The sequence below is a fragment of the Lygodium microphyllum genome, chromosome 20, assembly GCF_053477565.2.
Source record: "Lygodium microphyllum isolate KBCC chromosome 20, Lygodium_microphyllum_v1.1.10, whole genome shotgun sequence".
NCBI classification, from domain to species: domain Eukaryota; kingdom Viridiplantae; phylum Streptophyta; class Polypodiopsida; order Schizaeales; family Lygodiaceae; genus Lygodium; species Lygodium microphyllum.
In genome coordinates this window covers 68,539,942-68,554,996 of record NC_141154.1, presented here as the reverse complement: position 1 = coordinate 68,554,996, position 15,055 = coordinate 68,539,942, and the positions used below count along the sequence as shown (strand labels likewise).

The 15,055-nt window shown below is 44.3% G+C and overlaps 1 protein-coding gene across 1 annotated transcript in view; it reads right to left on the bottom strand.

The window, feature by feature from the left end:
- The window catches only part of ACS12 (1-amino-cyclopropane-1-carboxylate synthase 12), a 94,984-nt gene extending 81,119 nt beyond the window's left edge, over positions 1-13,865 (bottom strand). The window contains exon 1 of the mRNA XM_087701503.1: positions 13,547-13,865. Coding sequence (XP_087557629.1) covers positions 13,547-13,835 — 289 coding nt within the window. The 5' untranslated portion in view covers positions 13,836-13,865. The remainder of the gene's footprint in view (positions 1-13,546) is intronic.
- Between the last annotated feature and the right edge of the window lie 1,190 nt (positions 13,866-15,055).

Here is a 15,055-nt window from a genome sequence, read left to right as displayed (position 1 = left end):
GCCATATGGAAGTTCTGCATAGAGAATTTCCTGATAGGAAAAGGATATTGGGATTTGGTAACGGGTGTTGAAGCTGAACCCGAGCTCCCAGAGAGGAATCCTAGAGCTGATCAAAGACGGGCACACCGAGCTTGGACAGAAAGAGCACGCAGTGTTTTACATTGGCTGTCACTATGTATCTCCAATGCTATGGTGATACATATAATGAACTGCAAGTCACCAGCAGACTTGCAAAAAACATTTTGATCAAGTATTATGATACAACCACAAGTGCCAAAAAGATATATTGAAGCAGGAATTCAATAATATGGACAAAAAGGGTAGGTCTATTAAGGACTATGTCACTGAAATCAAGACCATTGCAGATCAGTTAGCATCCATTGGCACACAAGTGGAGAATGCAGACATGGTTGCAGTAGCATTAAATAGCTTGGGGCTTGAATATAAATCATTTGATACTTCCATATCTATGCGATTTGAAATGCTGGATTTTAATGAGCTTGTTGCATTGCTCATTCATGAGGAAGTTAAACTGGAATCGGCTACAAGTTCTAGCAGCTCTAAGAGCAAGGATGTTGTTTTTTTTTCAAATCAACACGATCGTGGTAGCCTTGGTAGAGGTTATGGCTTTGGCAAAGGATCTCGGTAGAATATGTCTTATAGCAATAATAACTAGCAGGGTTCAAATGTAGGTGGAAATTTCAGAGGCAAGGGAAGATCTAGCCCTAGAAGCAAAGGCTCCTGGCAGCCACAGAGGATCTCTGACAATCCTAACAAAGATAAGGATTGTCACTACTGTGGTAAGTACAATCACATTGCCAAGGACTGCTGGAAGAAGCAGGGCAATCAAAAGGGCAAGCAGCATGGACATTATGCATCGTTTAGATAGACAGAAGATGCATCTGGGGATAGACTGTTTGCCATGACATATGTAAAAGACACGGCTGCTGAGAAGTCTACTAAGGATGCAGTTTGGTATTGATTCGGGAGCGTCGAATCATATGATACCTCATGGTGACTGCTTTATTGGCATGGTGCCTGACAGGATTGGCTATGTATACACAAGAGATTACATGAACCATAGCATTGAGCATAAAGGGAGAGTACCTTTAGTGATTCATAATGGCATGAAGAAGAACCTGCATGATGTATTGCATGTCCCATCTATCACTAAAAATTTGTTATCTGTGGGTCAGATGACTGAGCACAATCTGCAAGTTTGGCTTAATAAGCATGGATACTTCATTGAAGAGTTTGGTAATGGCTGCAAATTGAATTCTCGTGGTCATAGACAAGGCATGATGTTCACTTTGGATGCCACTTTACCACAACTGAAATCAGCCATGTTTGCTCATGGCTCACGCACAGTTAGAGACTTAGAAATATAGCATAAGAGAGGGGCATGTTAATCTTTATCCAAGTTTGTATATACTAATATTGGTCATGCTTGTGATGCCTGTCAATTTGGTAAACAGTCAATGTTGCCTTTTGTCAAGCATGTACGGAATAGTATGCAACCGTTGCAGTTGATTCTCTCTGATGTGTGGGAGCCAACCCATAATGCATCTATGGGAGGTTCCAAATACTATGTGACATTCATTGATGACTTTAGCCCGCTATACTTTGGTGTACATATTAAAAACAAAAGATGAAGTGCTAGCTATTTTTAAGCAATTTAAGAAGCACGTTGAGAAAGAATTTGATTGCTACATCTCTTATTTGAGATCGGACAGTAGTAGGGAATATGTATCACATGAGTTTGATAATTTTTTGGCTGAAAATGGCATACGTAGGCAGCTGACATGCAACTACACTCCACAATAGAACGTAGTAGCTGAACAAAAGAACATGGTATTGATGGAAGTTGCTCGTGCAATGATGAATGAGAAAAATATGCCGCTCTAGTATTGGGCTAAGGCTGTTATGACAGCCATGTATATCTTGAACAGGACTCCCACTGTAGGCATTCATGATGTGACACCCTTTCAGAGGTTGTATGGTTACAAACCTGATGTCAGTCACATGAAAGTATTTGGGTGTATTGCTTATGTGCATATTCCTGATAAGAAGCAAAAGAAGCTGGATCCGAAAGCACATAAGTGTGTATTTATTGGTTATGTGCAAGAAAAGAAGGCATATAAATGTTATGATCCCTCTATACAATGGGAGACGCTTGTGAGCAGGGATGTTATATTTGATGAGATGGCTACTTGGTATGCATCACCTATAGTAGTACCATCCAATATGCCTTCTGCACATGCTTCTACAGTTGATTTGTAGTAGAGTACTGCATTAACAAGTCCTAGTATGACGGATGTATCTTCTTCTGTATCTCCATGGACATGGAGATTGCGTAGTTCTAGCTCATCGTCCACTGACACCACTATGTCAGTGAGGGGGAGATATGACGTGATGGACAACAAAGGAAAAGGAAAAGCCTTTGAGGATGCATCTCATATGATGGCACCTGGCATGATGACTTCAGGCTATGACTCAGTTAGCAATCTAGATAGTAAACTTGGTATTCCGACTGTGTATACGTCTGGTACTAGGCAGAGCAGGTTTTTCTGCCTCATGAGAGAGGGGAATCAAGTAGTGCACCATAGCTTAGACGCTCGCAGAGGGTTAGATATCCTGTGGATAGATTGACTTACAGTGGTTACTCTGCAAAGCATTATGCTTATATGACGAAGGTTATGGAAGTTAAAGAACTTGCCACTTATGCTGAAGCAGTGATGGATAAGAATTGGTGTGCAGCTATGAATGAGGAAATAAATGCCTTGGCTGAAAATAGTACTTGGAATCTTGTTCAACTGCCAGATGAAAAAAAGACCATTGGTTACAAATGGGTCTATAAGATTAAATGCAAGTCGGATGGCAATGTAGAGAGGTACAAAACCAGGCCTGATTTGAGTTACGTTGTTGGGCTCATAAGTCAGTTCATGCAAAAGCCCAGAAAGCCACATTTGGATGATGTTAGACGGATTATGAGATATGTAAAGTCCACTGTAGATTATGGGTTGTTCTATGAGAAAGATGAGGCCTTGAAAACACGGATGCAGATTGAGCAGGATGCTCATATTATCACAGGTCTACGAGTGGTTATGCCTTTGGCTTTAAAAGTGGAATGATCAGCTGGAGTAGCAAGAAGCAACCAATGGTTGCATTGTCTAGCACTAAGGCTGGCAAAGTGCAAGGGTGCTATGTTGGCAGCATGTGAGATTGCATGGTTGCACAAGCTTATGGTTGATTTGGACGTACAGGTGGATGCTCTAGTGACTATATTTTGTGAAAATCTCAATAGTGTACTTCTGGCAAAAAATCAAGTATACCATGCTAGAACTAAGCACATTGAGGTACACTACCATTTTATCATAGAGATGGTTCTTGCAACAAAATAGATTGTATACATGTGAAAACAGATGAACAAGTTGCAGATATTTTTACCAAGTCTTTGGGTAAAGATAAGTTCAATGTTTTCCGATAGCTACTTGGTGTACAAATGTTGTCTTGAGCTTAAGGGAGAGTGTTAAGACTTCAAGATCTTTCACCTTTGGTTAGTGTGTATCCGATACTTAGTTGTTGTCCAGTTGTCTCCATATGCGAACGTTGAACAATTTGGTGACTCTAGGTTTAACCACACTTAGTGTAGATGGTCAATTAGACCTAAGTGTTGTACTCACTTCAGTTATGAGTGATTATGGAATTATGAGAAATAAGAGGAGATAGCACAATGCTACTCTCTGCTGCCTCAATCCTTCTCTGTCAACAGGGAGATGCGGTGGGTGTGCCTTAAGGGGATAGGTCTACAAGTGTAACCTCCCTAGGTATGTCCTGCCCTTGATGTGCCCTAAGTGTGTGTAGTGGAAAATGGAAAGGGCCAAGGGGTTAGTGACAGAGCCAGCCGATTAAAACCACCAGATGCACCTAACTTGAGAATCCCTAAATGCACTGCTTGTGGCCTATGTGAAGTGGGGTGGTCTAACTGCTTTGCTTGTGAGGTGTTTCTCTTTCCTCTCTATTCTGCTTCTTTTCTTTTCTCTTTTTTTTTTTGAATTACATGGTCATGACGAGAGGCAGTACAAAATAGAGGATCTATTCCTCGGGTCATGATTTACTAAGGAAGTTCCTACTTAACATATACCCTTTTTGGCCTATCCTAACATGGAGGGTAGTGGCGGACAAAAATGGATGGCCAACTGGTAAAATAGCTATCGTTAATGTCCTCAAGGAGGGCCATGCAAAATGATGGGAGTAGAACAGCACATAGCATCAGTCAAGTCATGGTGCAGCTATCTATTCCCGCATTAATGTAAAAAAAGAGCAACGGAAGATGGTACTTTGCTGGTGTGGGGGTTGCCTAAGGAGTGTCCTAAGTAATCTAATATAGTTACATGTTGTTACAAAGGTGGGGTCTGGGCAGGAGGAGAATTCCATTAAGAAGTGGGCCATGGAGTCCCATAGATCTTGTTCTAAGAAAGCGAGTGCTTCCTCGAGCTTTGTGGTGTTAATCTTGTAGATCTTAGAGAAGTTGTATCGACCATGGATGTCAGGGTCAAAATCTACTCCTACCCTTCAAGGATATGGTAGATAGGTTGGATCATTTCACTCGAAGGGCAGGGAGCTACAAAACGACATCCATGCATCTACATTGCAGTTCCAGACTCTTCTTCTCCACTTAGGTTGAGATTCATAGCCTTTCACCGTGTGGGATACCTCCTCAACCTTATTTTTCAAGGAGTCTAGAGATTCTGTCCCCCATGCGGTTGGATTCTTCTCTCTTTCGGCGAGCCATCAGTCACCAAGCCTTCTTCCCATGGCAATCACTTCCTTTACTGCTTCGCTGGATAGCACTTTGCTCAAGGCCGATGGGTATCAAAAAGTGAAATCAAAGGATTGGCGGCAATTTTCCTACTGCTCCCATACCGATAGCTTCGTGTTCCAATTCATGGGTGAGCAGTGTTTCTTCAGTGGGATAGGAGGCTCTAGGACTATAGCAAACGGTTGCACTTTTGCCCTTTTACATGCATGTTCAAGCATTCTAGCTCTTTTCTTTTTAGCCTCTACTTTCCTTTTTGTTGTGGTATCTTGCTCTTGAGGGGGTTCTAGCTGTGGCAAGGGAGGTGGTGGAATCCACTCCTCATCTCGTTGCGTCGCGCTTAATCCTGATGCTGCTTCCTGTGGTTGTTCTTCTTGGAGTCCTAATTTGTTAACCTCTTGCAGCGTCAAGCGCACTCTCAGCAGATTTTCTCGCAAATCTTGCCAAGTCAGATTGAGGCTTGTGTCCTGGATTTGGAAATACAGCCCTTGTTCTATCGCCTTGTGAGCTATTTCCAGCTTTCTTTTAAGCGCATCAACTGCCTCCCCCTCTTCAGAGAGTGTGATGTCCAAGATTGTGCTAAGGAAGGCATGTTGCTAGGCCTCTAGACTGGCCTAGGCGGCATCCACCCTACTTTCCGCTAGTATTCTGTTTCCTTCCGCAAGTGCCAAATGACTTGCTAGGTCCTTCACTTTTTTCTCGCTCTTGGCCTCCCATTCCTTCGCCTTCTTTTTCATTTCTTCCAAGCCCTCACTTTGCCTTTGTGACGACAGGGCCACTATCGTCGGCTCCTGCCCCTTTCATTTCTGTGCAATTTCTTCTTTCTCCTTTGTTAGGCGCTCGATCTCTCTTTCCAATCTCCCTTGTTCCTCTATTTCCCTTTGCACTCTATACTCCACTTCTTCTCTCTCCCTCTTTGACATTCCTCTTGTTCTTGCGCTCTCTCTGCCTCTAGTGCGATGAGCTCTTCCATGTCCTCCTGGAGCCTTCTAATTTGCGTTTCGAGCTCCACCTGCTATAGAACTAAGAGCTTGTACTCCCTTTGCATTCCAACTAGCTCCTGGTTCTCTTCTTCTAGTCTTTTTCACCAATGTTCCTCCTTATCTTCCTTGGCCTTGAGTTTCACTTTTAGCTCCTTGATTTCTTTTTGTTGCATGGCCACTTAGCGTGTCTTTTCTAGTTGGAAGGCAGCTGACATTTCTCTTTCAGCTTCTAGCTGTGCCACTGCGACTCTCTTCTCCTCCTTTGCCCTTTCCAATTGAGCCTAAAGCTCCTTGACATGCTCATCCTGATCAGTGGGTTGTGGCCCCATAGTGGTGGTAACCTCAACTCTTTGTCACTTGGGCCCTTGTTGGGATTCAGCATCCACAGCTGCCGGTCTTTTCATTCCTGTCATTGGGATCCCTACACTAGAGTCGAGCGTTGGGGTATGTGCTTGGGCACCCATGCCATGAGGTTGCTGGCATCAATCGTGGTTGGGGTGCCTAGTATTGCTGCAATGGTTGGGGTGGGCGGCAAGATGGTGGGTGGGATCGAGTGGAGTGTGGCCTTGCCTTTTTCCTTCGGAATGGGCAGAGGCAAGTCTTATGGCACTTGGCCACCGGTCCTCATGGCTGCCAACTACTCATATCTCCATTGCTACTCAATGGACATGTGCATAGCTTGTGCCAAGTCCTCTTCTTTCTTTCTTCTCAACTCTTCGTCTTCTTCTTCCACCTTCCTTTGTCTTTCCTCCTCTGCCCTTTTTGATTCTTCTGTTATTCTCTGCAATTCAACATTCTCTTTGTTTCTTCTCTCTTCTTCGGCTTTCTTGGACTTTCTTTGCACTTTTATTAGCTCTTCCTTCTCCTTCTTTGTCATTCTCTCTTCTTGCTTCTCCCATGTCATCTTTTTCTTGGGCTTTTTTGGTTTCCTTTTGCTAGACTAGGCTTTTGGTGCTCCCTCCTCATCACTAACTATTCTTTCACTTGAATGTTATTGTTCTCAATGGGGAGGTGACCTTCCAAGTGTTTCATTAGCTCCTTCCTCTCTGTCATATGCCTCCTTCACAGCTTGTTGGATGAGAGCAGTCAAGATTCCCCCATACCCGATGAATGAGACCTTGGATAACGAATTCTTCCTCTCAGCTCTCTTTGAAGCCGGGGATTCTCCACCAAGTGGCTTGCTTCCTAGGGCTAGTGCCTTAGCGGATTGATCGATGGTTTTCCGCCATCCGTGATAGCTCACATCGAGCACTTGACGGTGGCTCGTGAGATATGGCTGGAGCTTGACCAGATGTACAACCAGATGACCCTAATGAAGAGGATTTCTTTGGAGGTGCAGATGCGGACTTTGTCCGTGAATAAGTCTTATTCGCTTCAGAAACACATCAACAAGCTTCGACAACTTCAGATGCAGGTTCAAAATGCAAGCAAGCCTATTTCCTCCGAAGACATGGCGATCACTTTACTATCCCAGTTGCCGCCACGATTCGGTACTTTTTATTCCGCTCTTATTGCATCAGGGCGGGAGTTGACTCTTCGATAGGAAGAGTTGGTTCCTATGGTCTTGGACCAGGAGGAACAATTGAAGGGACAGAATGCTTCCAAATCGGAGACATTGGTTAGTCAAGCCTCTCAGAAGAAGGGGAAGGACCAAAAGAAGAAGGAGGACAACAAATCCAAGAAGGACAAGGAGAAGGAATCGACTTGCCATATTTATGGAAAGACCGGTCACTGGAAGAAGGATTGCCCCGACAAAGACAAGAAGGATACCAAGAAGAAGGACATGAAGGATTCTAGAGCGGTGGCTGCACCCTCATCAGCTGCTTTTCTACACTTAGCAGTCATTGAGGACGCTACACCGAAGACTTCTGATGCTGCAATGAGAGCTCCCCAGGCTCAAGAGTGGATCGTGGACAGTGGCGCCTCCCGGCACATGACTCCTTCCGTTGGTGTTGCCCATTTGCGACCTTCGCGTGGGCAAATTCTCATAGGAGACAACTCTTCTGTATCTATTGTTGCACAGGGTAAGATGCAGCTTATTCCAAATAAACGTGGTGGTACCCACACCTCTGAGGAATTGCATGTGCCAGGTTTGGAGTATCATTTACTTTCGGTCCATAAGATTTGTGCTCTTGGTCTCTTGGTGGAGTTTGACAGTGATACTGTTCGAGTCCTTAATCATGGATCGAGGAATGTTCTCTCTATAGGATATGAGGAAAATGGCGTCTACAAATTGAAGTCTTCTTCAGCTCTTACTTCTCTTCTTCTTACTTCTCAGACACAGTCCGATGGCATGCTCGGTTTGGCCACCTGAACTACGAGTACCTTCAGAAGGCGTCGCGAGGGTCGTTTGTCCGAGGCTTGCAAGACATAGTGGTGAGCCATCAGCCATGTGTCTCCTGCATTCATGGGAAACTACATCGAGATGCGATTCCCAACACAGCCTCTAGGTGGTCTACTTCACCCATGGAGCTTGTATCTATGGATCTTTATGGCCCGATGAGGACCGAGTCCCTAAAGGAGAGCTTGTACTTCATGTTGATCGTAGATGACTATAGTAGGATAACTTGGGCCTATTTCTTGACTTTGAAGTTGGAGGCTTTCTCTCATTTCAACGATTGGCTTCTCTTTAAGGAGAATTGTTCTGGCCGGCAACTGAAGACCTTGCGTTTAGACAAGGGAGATGAATTTATGTCTAATGAGTTTGCTCGTTTTTGTGGAGATAGGAGCATTCACCAGGAGTTTGCTAACACCAACACTCCCCAAGAGAATGGTGTTTTGGAGCAGAAGAACCGAAGTGTGATTGAGATGGCACGCACCATGATGGAGCACCAAACAGACACCTCAGTTTCTGAGGACCGAGGCAGTGGCTACCGCAGTTCACATCCTCAATCGATCTCCCACTTCGGCCGTTGACAGGATGACACCTTTTGAGGCTCACTTCGGGACTAAGCCTGATGTCTCTTATTTCAAGATCTTTGGGTGTGACGCTTATGTTCACATTTCGAAGACGCAACGTGATAAGTTCAAGGCAGCTTCCCGACGACAGGTTTTTGTTGGCTATAGCTCCTAGTCCCAAGGTTATCGTTTGTTTAATCCCATTAAGCGAGATGTCTACACGAGCCGAGATGTGCGGTTTGTGAAAGTTCCGGCCACAAAGGGGGGTGAGGAGCACCCCATCCTTGGAGATCCAAGGGAGAGTTGGGCTCCCGAGACAGTTCCTTTGGAGCCAGAGCCTCTTGATGAAGATTCTTCTTCTGATTCAGAGACTTCTCTTCCATCGGCAACCCCCGAGGAGCTTCCGCCGGTGGATGTTCCTAAGTCTTCAGCAGATGGAGAGCGACAGGGAGAGGTTTGTCCTCCTCCTCGTTGGGCCCGTGACACACTCTTAGATTCAGGGATTGAGGGGGTCCCTGAGGTCTGGGAACCGCAGGATGGACCGCGGAGGTCACAAAGGACACCAGGTACATTCTTCGAAGCTTGTTTCCTCCAACTATTGTTTGTTGACCCGTGTTATGCAGGATCAAGAGCCCACTTCAGTGAAGGAGGCTTTGCAGTCTAATCATTGGCAAAAGGCCATGGAAGCCGAGTTAAAGGCTATTGAGAGAAATGGCACTTGGTCTATTGTGCCTCGTCTCTCCCACAAGAAGGTGATTGGTGTCAAGTGGGTCTTCAAGACCAAGTACCTTAGCGATGGTTCTTTGGACAAGCACAAGGCTCGCCTTGTTGTTAAAGGTTTTGCTCTGTGCCTAGGCATTGATTTCCATAATACTTTTGTCCCCACTGCTCGTATGGCAACTATTCGAGCTGTTCTTGCCTTGACTAGCCATAGGAGATGGCCTGTTAATAAGTCAGATGTGCAGTCGGCCTTTCTTAATGGTGACTTGCAGGAGGAGATCTATGTTGAGCAGCCTCCTGGCTTTGGATCCTCGGATAGGAAAGTTTACAGGTTGAAGAAGGCCTTGTATGGCCTCAAGTAGGCTCCACGTGCATGGAACAAAAAGATTGACTCGTTTCTTCAGTCGAAGTTGGAAAATCTGTGCTCTACGGCCGATCCACAGCTTTATGTGCACACTTCCGAGGTTGGTCGTGTTTGTGTTGTATGTTGATGATTTGATTTTGACAAGGGATCATGCACAAAAGGTCCGAGAGACCAAGACAGCTTTACATCAGGCATTCGAGATGACGGATTTGGGGCTTCTTCATTTCTTCTTGGGTCATGAGATTTATCAGTCTCAGAGGGGGATTTTCATCTCTCAGCAGAGGTACATTCAGGAGCTCTTGGTGACTTTTAAGATGGAGACTTATCAGCTCATTACTACTCCTATGGATCTGAATTGAAATGCCACTTCACACTCAGATTCTCCCGTGATGGATGCTTCACGCTACCGTCACTTGATTGGATCCTTGATTTGGCTTCTCAACACTCCCGTGTTGAAATTTGTTTTGCTGTGGGTCTTTTGGCAAGGTTCATGACGGAACCCAAACAAGTGCACTGGCAGGCTGCCCTGCAGATTCTTCGGTATTTGAGAGGGACCTCTAATTTAGGGATTTCTTATCCCGCCGGTACAAATGTTTCAAATCTGGCTCTTGCAGGTTTGAGTGACTTGGATTGGGTTGGCGATGTGGACCACCGACGGTCTACTACGGGCTACTATTTTATCTTGGGTACAGGTGTTATCTCTTGGAGTAGCAAGAAACAGCCCACGATCGCCCTTTATTCTATTGAGGTGGAATATCGGGTTGCGTCTTCCACCACATGTGAGGTTGTGTGGCTTCGGAGATTGTTGGAGGAGCTTGGTTGCCCCCAAACTCGTCCTACTCTTCTGCGGTGCGACAATGAGAGTTGCATTGCCTTGGTATGGAATCCTATATTCCATGCCCGAACGAAGCACATTGGGATCTAGTATCACTTCATTCGGGAGAAGCTTCTGGATGGGACCATTGATATGGAGTATTGCAAGACGGAGAATAATCTTGCAAATTTGTTCACGAAGATGATTCCCTAGGCTCTTCTTCAGCAACATTCCAGATTCTTGGTCTTCTGCCCTGTCCAGGATCTGAGAGGGGGTGTTAGAGAGCCATTCCCTGTACAGTCGTGGGCAAAGCAGTACAGCAACAGTGCAATCGCAAAGGATGCCACGTCAGCTGGTCGGACAGGGTGCCACGTGGCACAGGTTGCTGCAGTCGGCCAGTTTTCTGCAGTCGGCTGCAATTAATGCAGCCGACCTAGTGCTGGGAATTTTCTATTGTTTGGCTATTTATAGCCAGTTCGTGCCACACTTTTATTATTCATCATTTCAGATTCTGATCTTGAGATCTGTTGGCTGAGACAGACTGTGCTCGGGCTGACGGAGATCGAGGTCATCAAGTCAGATACATACGCAAATATTTCCTCTGCCCCCTTGTGTATTTCTGCACTCTTATACAGCACAATACACCGCAGATTTTCTGCGTTTACGTCTCCTTTTCTTTTTTTTTCGTAAAAGGTAATTGTATTAATTACGAAAAAAGGTACAAGTTTACATGATTACAAGATACACGATGGCTCTAAGCCATCGTGCGTAAAATCTCAGTACTAAACAACAAAAGAGTTACAAAAATCATGGCAAAGACACAGAGGAAATTGCCATATGCCAAGGAAGTAAGTCCTCCCGAGGGAGTAAGTCAGAGTGCCGGATGAGATCTATCTGCCAATGCAAGAGACCTTTAAGCCTTGCAATATGTCCCGGAACATTAGAGGCCGAATCATACTGTCTCCTTTTCTCTCTCTCTTCTCTTTGTGTTCACTCCCTCTCAGTCTTTGTCCTACGCTTCCGCATCGCTGCACTCTGACACCAAGGCCTTACTGAGTTGAATCTGAACTTGCTTAGCTCCTTCTTCCCTCCCCAGGATCACTGTCCCACATTCCCTATCAGGGTTGTAGGTTCTCAAAAAATTCCATACACTTGGTGTGGTCAGGGATCCTGTCCAACCTTCTTGAGATACTTGGCTAGGTTGCATTGCTCCACGACCCTTTTTGCAATCTCCTCCTTAGCTACCACCTTTGCAATATTGTGGATGCTTCGGAACTTGAGCTGGTTGTAGGCATGATTTTCAAGGAAAATGCCATATTTCGCTCTTTCCTCGTCCGTGAAAAGAAAACGGTGGGCGCGATCCTATTGTGATGCCATCTTCAGCTCCTCACATCAAACCATGGTTCACCATTAGCGTTCTTAAGACACTTTCTTGCTGGAAGATAAACAAGAGTTGATAATGCTTTTTTGGAAAGAAGAACATGCCTAAGCATAAAAAGAGAATTTTCCTTCGAGCAGTTCTATTCATTTCCAAAATTTTATGACACTTTTCCTTAATCACGAGTTAATTTTCATCTATTTTGGGCATTGATTGAGACTTTAATTTTTCCTTGTGTGTTTCATTCCCCTTACATGTTTGATTTCACCTCTTGATATCACATGTTGATTTCGCCTTACTTCACCTTACCTCCTCCCCCCTTGGGAATGAGAAGAATCCTTCCTAGGATTAGAGGTTGAGAGGTCAAGGACATTCAACGCATGTTCTTGGGGCTTTACTTCTGTATGAGCAAAGTATAGAAATTCGAATTGTATTCTAAATGAGCATAGTGGTCCATGTCGAAAGGACGAATGCCTACTTGAGTGATGTAGGTGAGAACATCCATGAGGAAGTCACTAGAGTTTACTTGACTCGCAATGTGTGACTCCTCCTCGGTTAGAATTCGATCTAGATACGGGTGGATTACGAGGTGCCCTTCTAGGGGTCGGTTACAGATGGTGGTCAACACCCTATAGGAGGTTGGAGCTACATAAGTGGGGTCATACTCCGAGGTTTTGATGGCACGTCACTGCTCAACGTTAGTCTATTAGCCAATCATTTCCTGGACAGAGAGGATGGCAGTGCCACATCAGCACCTGCAGTCGGACAATTTTTACTGCAGTTGGCTGCAATCAACCAACCTGCTGCAATTATTTCCTATTTTTCAGCTATTTATAGCCGGTTTTGGGGCACACTCTAGCATTCATTATTTTCAGATTCTGATCTTGAGATCTGTTGGCTAAGACAGACTGTAAATGTAGCGAGGCAATCAAGCTGGTCCTTTACCACCCGAAATAAGCAAAGTAATTTGAATCACATTTGCTCTTCTCAATGTAGCAAGGCAATCAAGCTGGTTCTTTACCATTCGAATGAGTGGAAAATTGTGCCATGTTGATTATGCATGTCTTTTGTAGAGTGAAGGCTCATGAGAGCAATAGGACAAAAAAGGCAAGACAAACAACATTATGGGATGCTTTGCAAATTCAGGAAAGTAAAGAAGAATTAAGCTTCCGTAAAGCAGTTTAAGCTGTAAAAGAGAAGGTGCTCATGAGAGCGATTAGGCAAAAAGCCAAGGCAGACTAATTATTGAACTCAAGAAAAGAAAGAAAAAGTAAGCTGCTTGCCTAGCAGCGGCATTTTTGCCAGAGGAGATTATTGAATACTTGAGAAAGACAAGAAAATAAAGAAGAATTAACGTTCAAGAAAAGAAAGAGGAATTAAGCTACTCCTTGCCAAGGAGCGGGTCTAAATAATGGAATGCTTCGCAGATTCAAGAAAGACAGGCTTATCCTTGCTAAAAGCGGAATGCAACAAACATGAAGAATGATAGGGCAAAAGCCAAGCGAGACTCTAATCGAAAACTTCGCCAATTTCAAGGAAAACGAAAGAAGAAATAAGGCCTGCTCCTTGCCTGGTTCGTCTGAGGAGTTCGGACGGCGCTGGCGGAAATAGAGCTGGAGGAAGTAGAAGAGAGCGCAGGGGATGACGGAGCCCCAGAAGACGCCGCCACGGCCTTGGACAACTCCCTGGAGGGGCACGATGATGCGCATGGCGGCCGAAGGGGATGGCGCACCACGATCCTTTTCCACCTCCGGGAGGGCCGATGAAGAAGACGAAGCAGAAGAAGAAGAAGACGACGATAATACTGACGATGATGTTGCTGGTGGAGATGAGGGAAGCGAAAGATGGAATGGTGACATGGTTTTTCTTTTCTTTTGTAACTCCACTTGTCTGTAGAATTTACCGCGGCTTTGTCCTAAACGTCGTAATTTCCTCGCAGTAAACGTGCTTTACCTTTGGTGAACATTTTAGGCCCTCTCTGCACGATCCATACGAGGTAATCTTATTACTATATAATTTTGGTTGTAGGTTCTAAAAGCTTCGAATTTTTAGAGGGTTTTTTGAACCTATCTCTTTTGTTTTGTTTAAAAAAATTAATTAAATTTTTGTCCCTTCCTCTTTCTTTCATGTGTAATTTCTCATTTTTTCTTTTTCCTTCATTTTTTAATTAAAAGCTATTTCTTTCTTCCCTCCCCTTTCTCTCTCTCATTGTAGGGCTCTTTCTCTCTCTCAAATTAAAACCCCTTCCCGTCTCTCTCAAGTATAATCTCTCTCTTATTTTGGTTGTAGGTTTGGAATCTCCAAAGGGTTTCCCAAACTTACCCTCTTTCCCAAAGCTCTTTCAAATAAAATTCATTCATTTCCTCTCTCTTAAAAAATAAAGAGAGAGTAGAGAGTAAAGTATTTTATTATCGTCCACAGAAGGCCAAATTATGACCTATGGAACTTTTTCAGATATACAATGATTCTCCTCTCCCATAGTAAAAGGGATAGCTATAGTGAAAGAACGATCTATGCGGCGTGGTCCTCCCAAAAGCATAACAAGCAAGTGATGAGAGTCACTCCCTACCCTTTAAACCATTTTCGCATATCCAACACCCATCCTATTAAAAGCACTTTACTTTTCCACATTTTTTGTAGGCGTGTGCTAACATCCATGCTTGTTTAGGGAGCCTACTGTCATCCATTTGACATACTCGGGTGGCATATCTCAATACTCGAATCATAGCATGTACCTCAATTGGCTGATGGCCAGTTTCCAAAAGCATAAGTACATATGGAGTGGTTCTTTTGATGCCCAAATGTCTACGAATAAAAGCTTTTTGCAACTTCTCAATGTCATTCCATGCAAATGAGGAGATGCTCCCCCCTCCCCACACTTCCACTCCATATAATACCGTTTGTAGAACATATGCATAAAAAATCATACATTGTATTTTTCAGCATTTAGTATTTGTATGGTTGCAATCGTTTGCAAAGTGATAATACTTGATTTTCCTTGCCGCTAATCGCTGCTCCACACATGTACACCATCTGTGGTTTGTAGGTATCGCAATCCCCAAGTATTTGAAAGTAGATA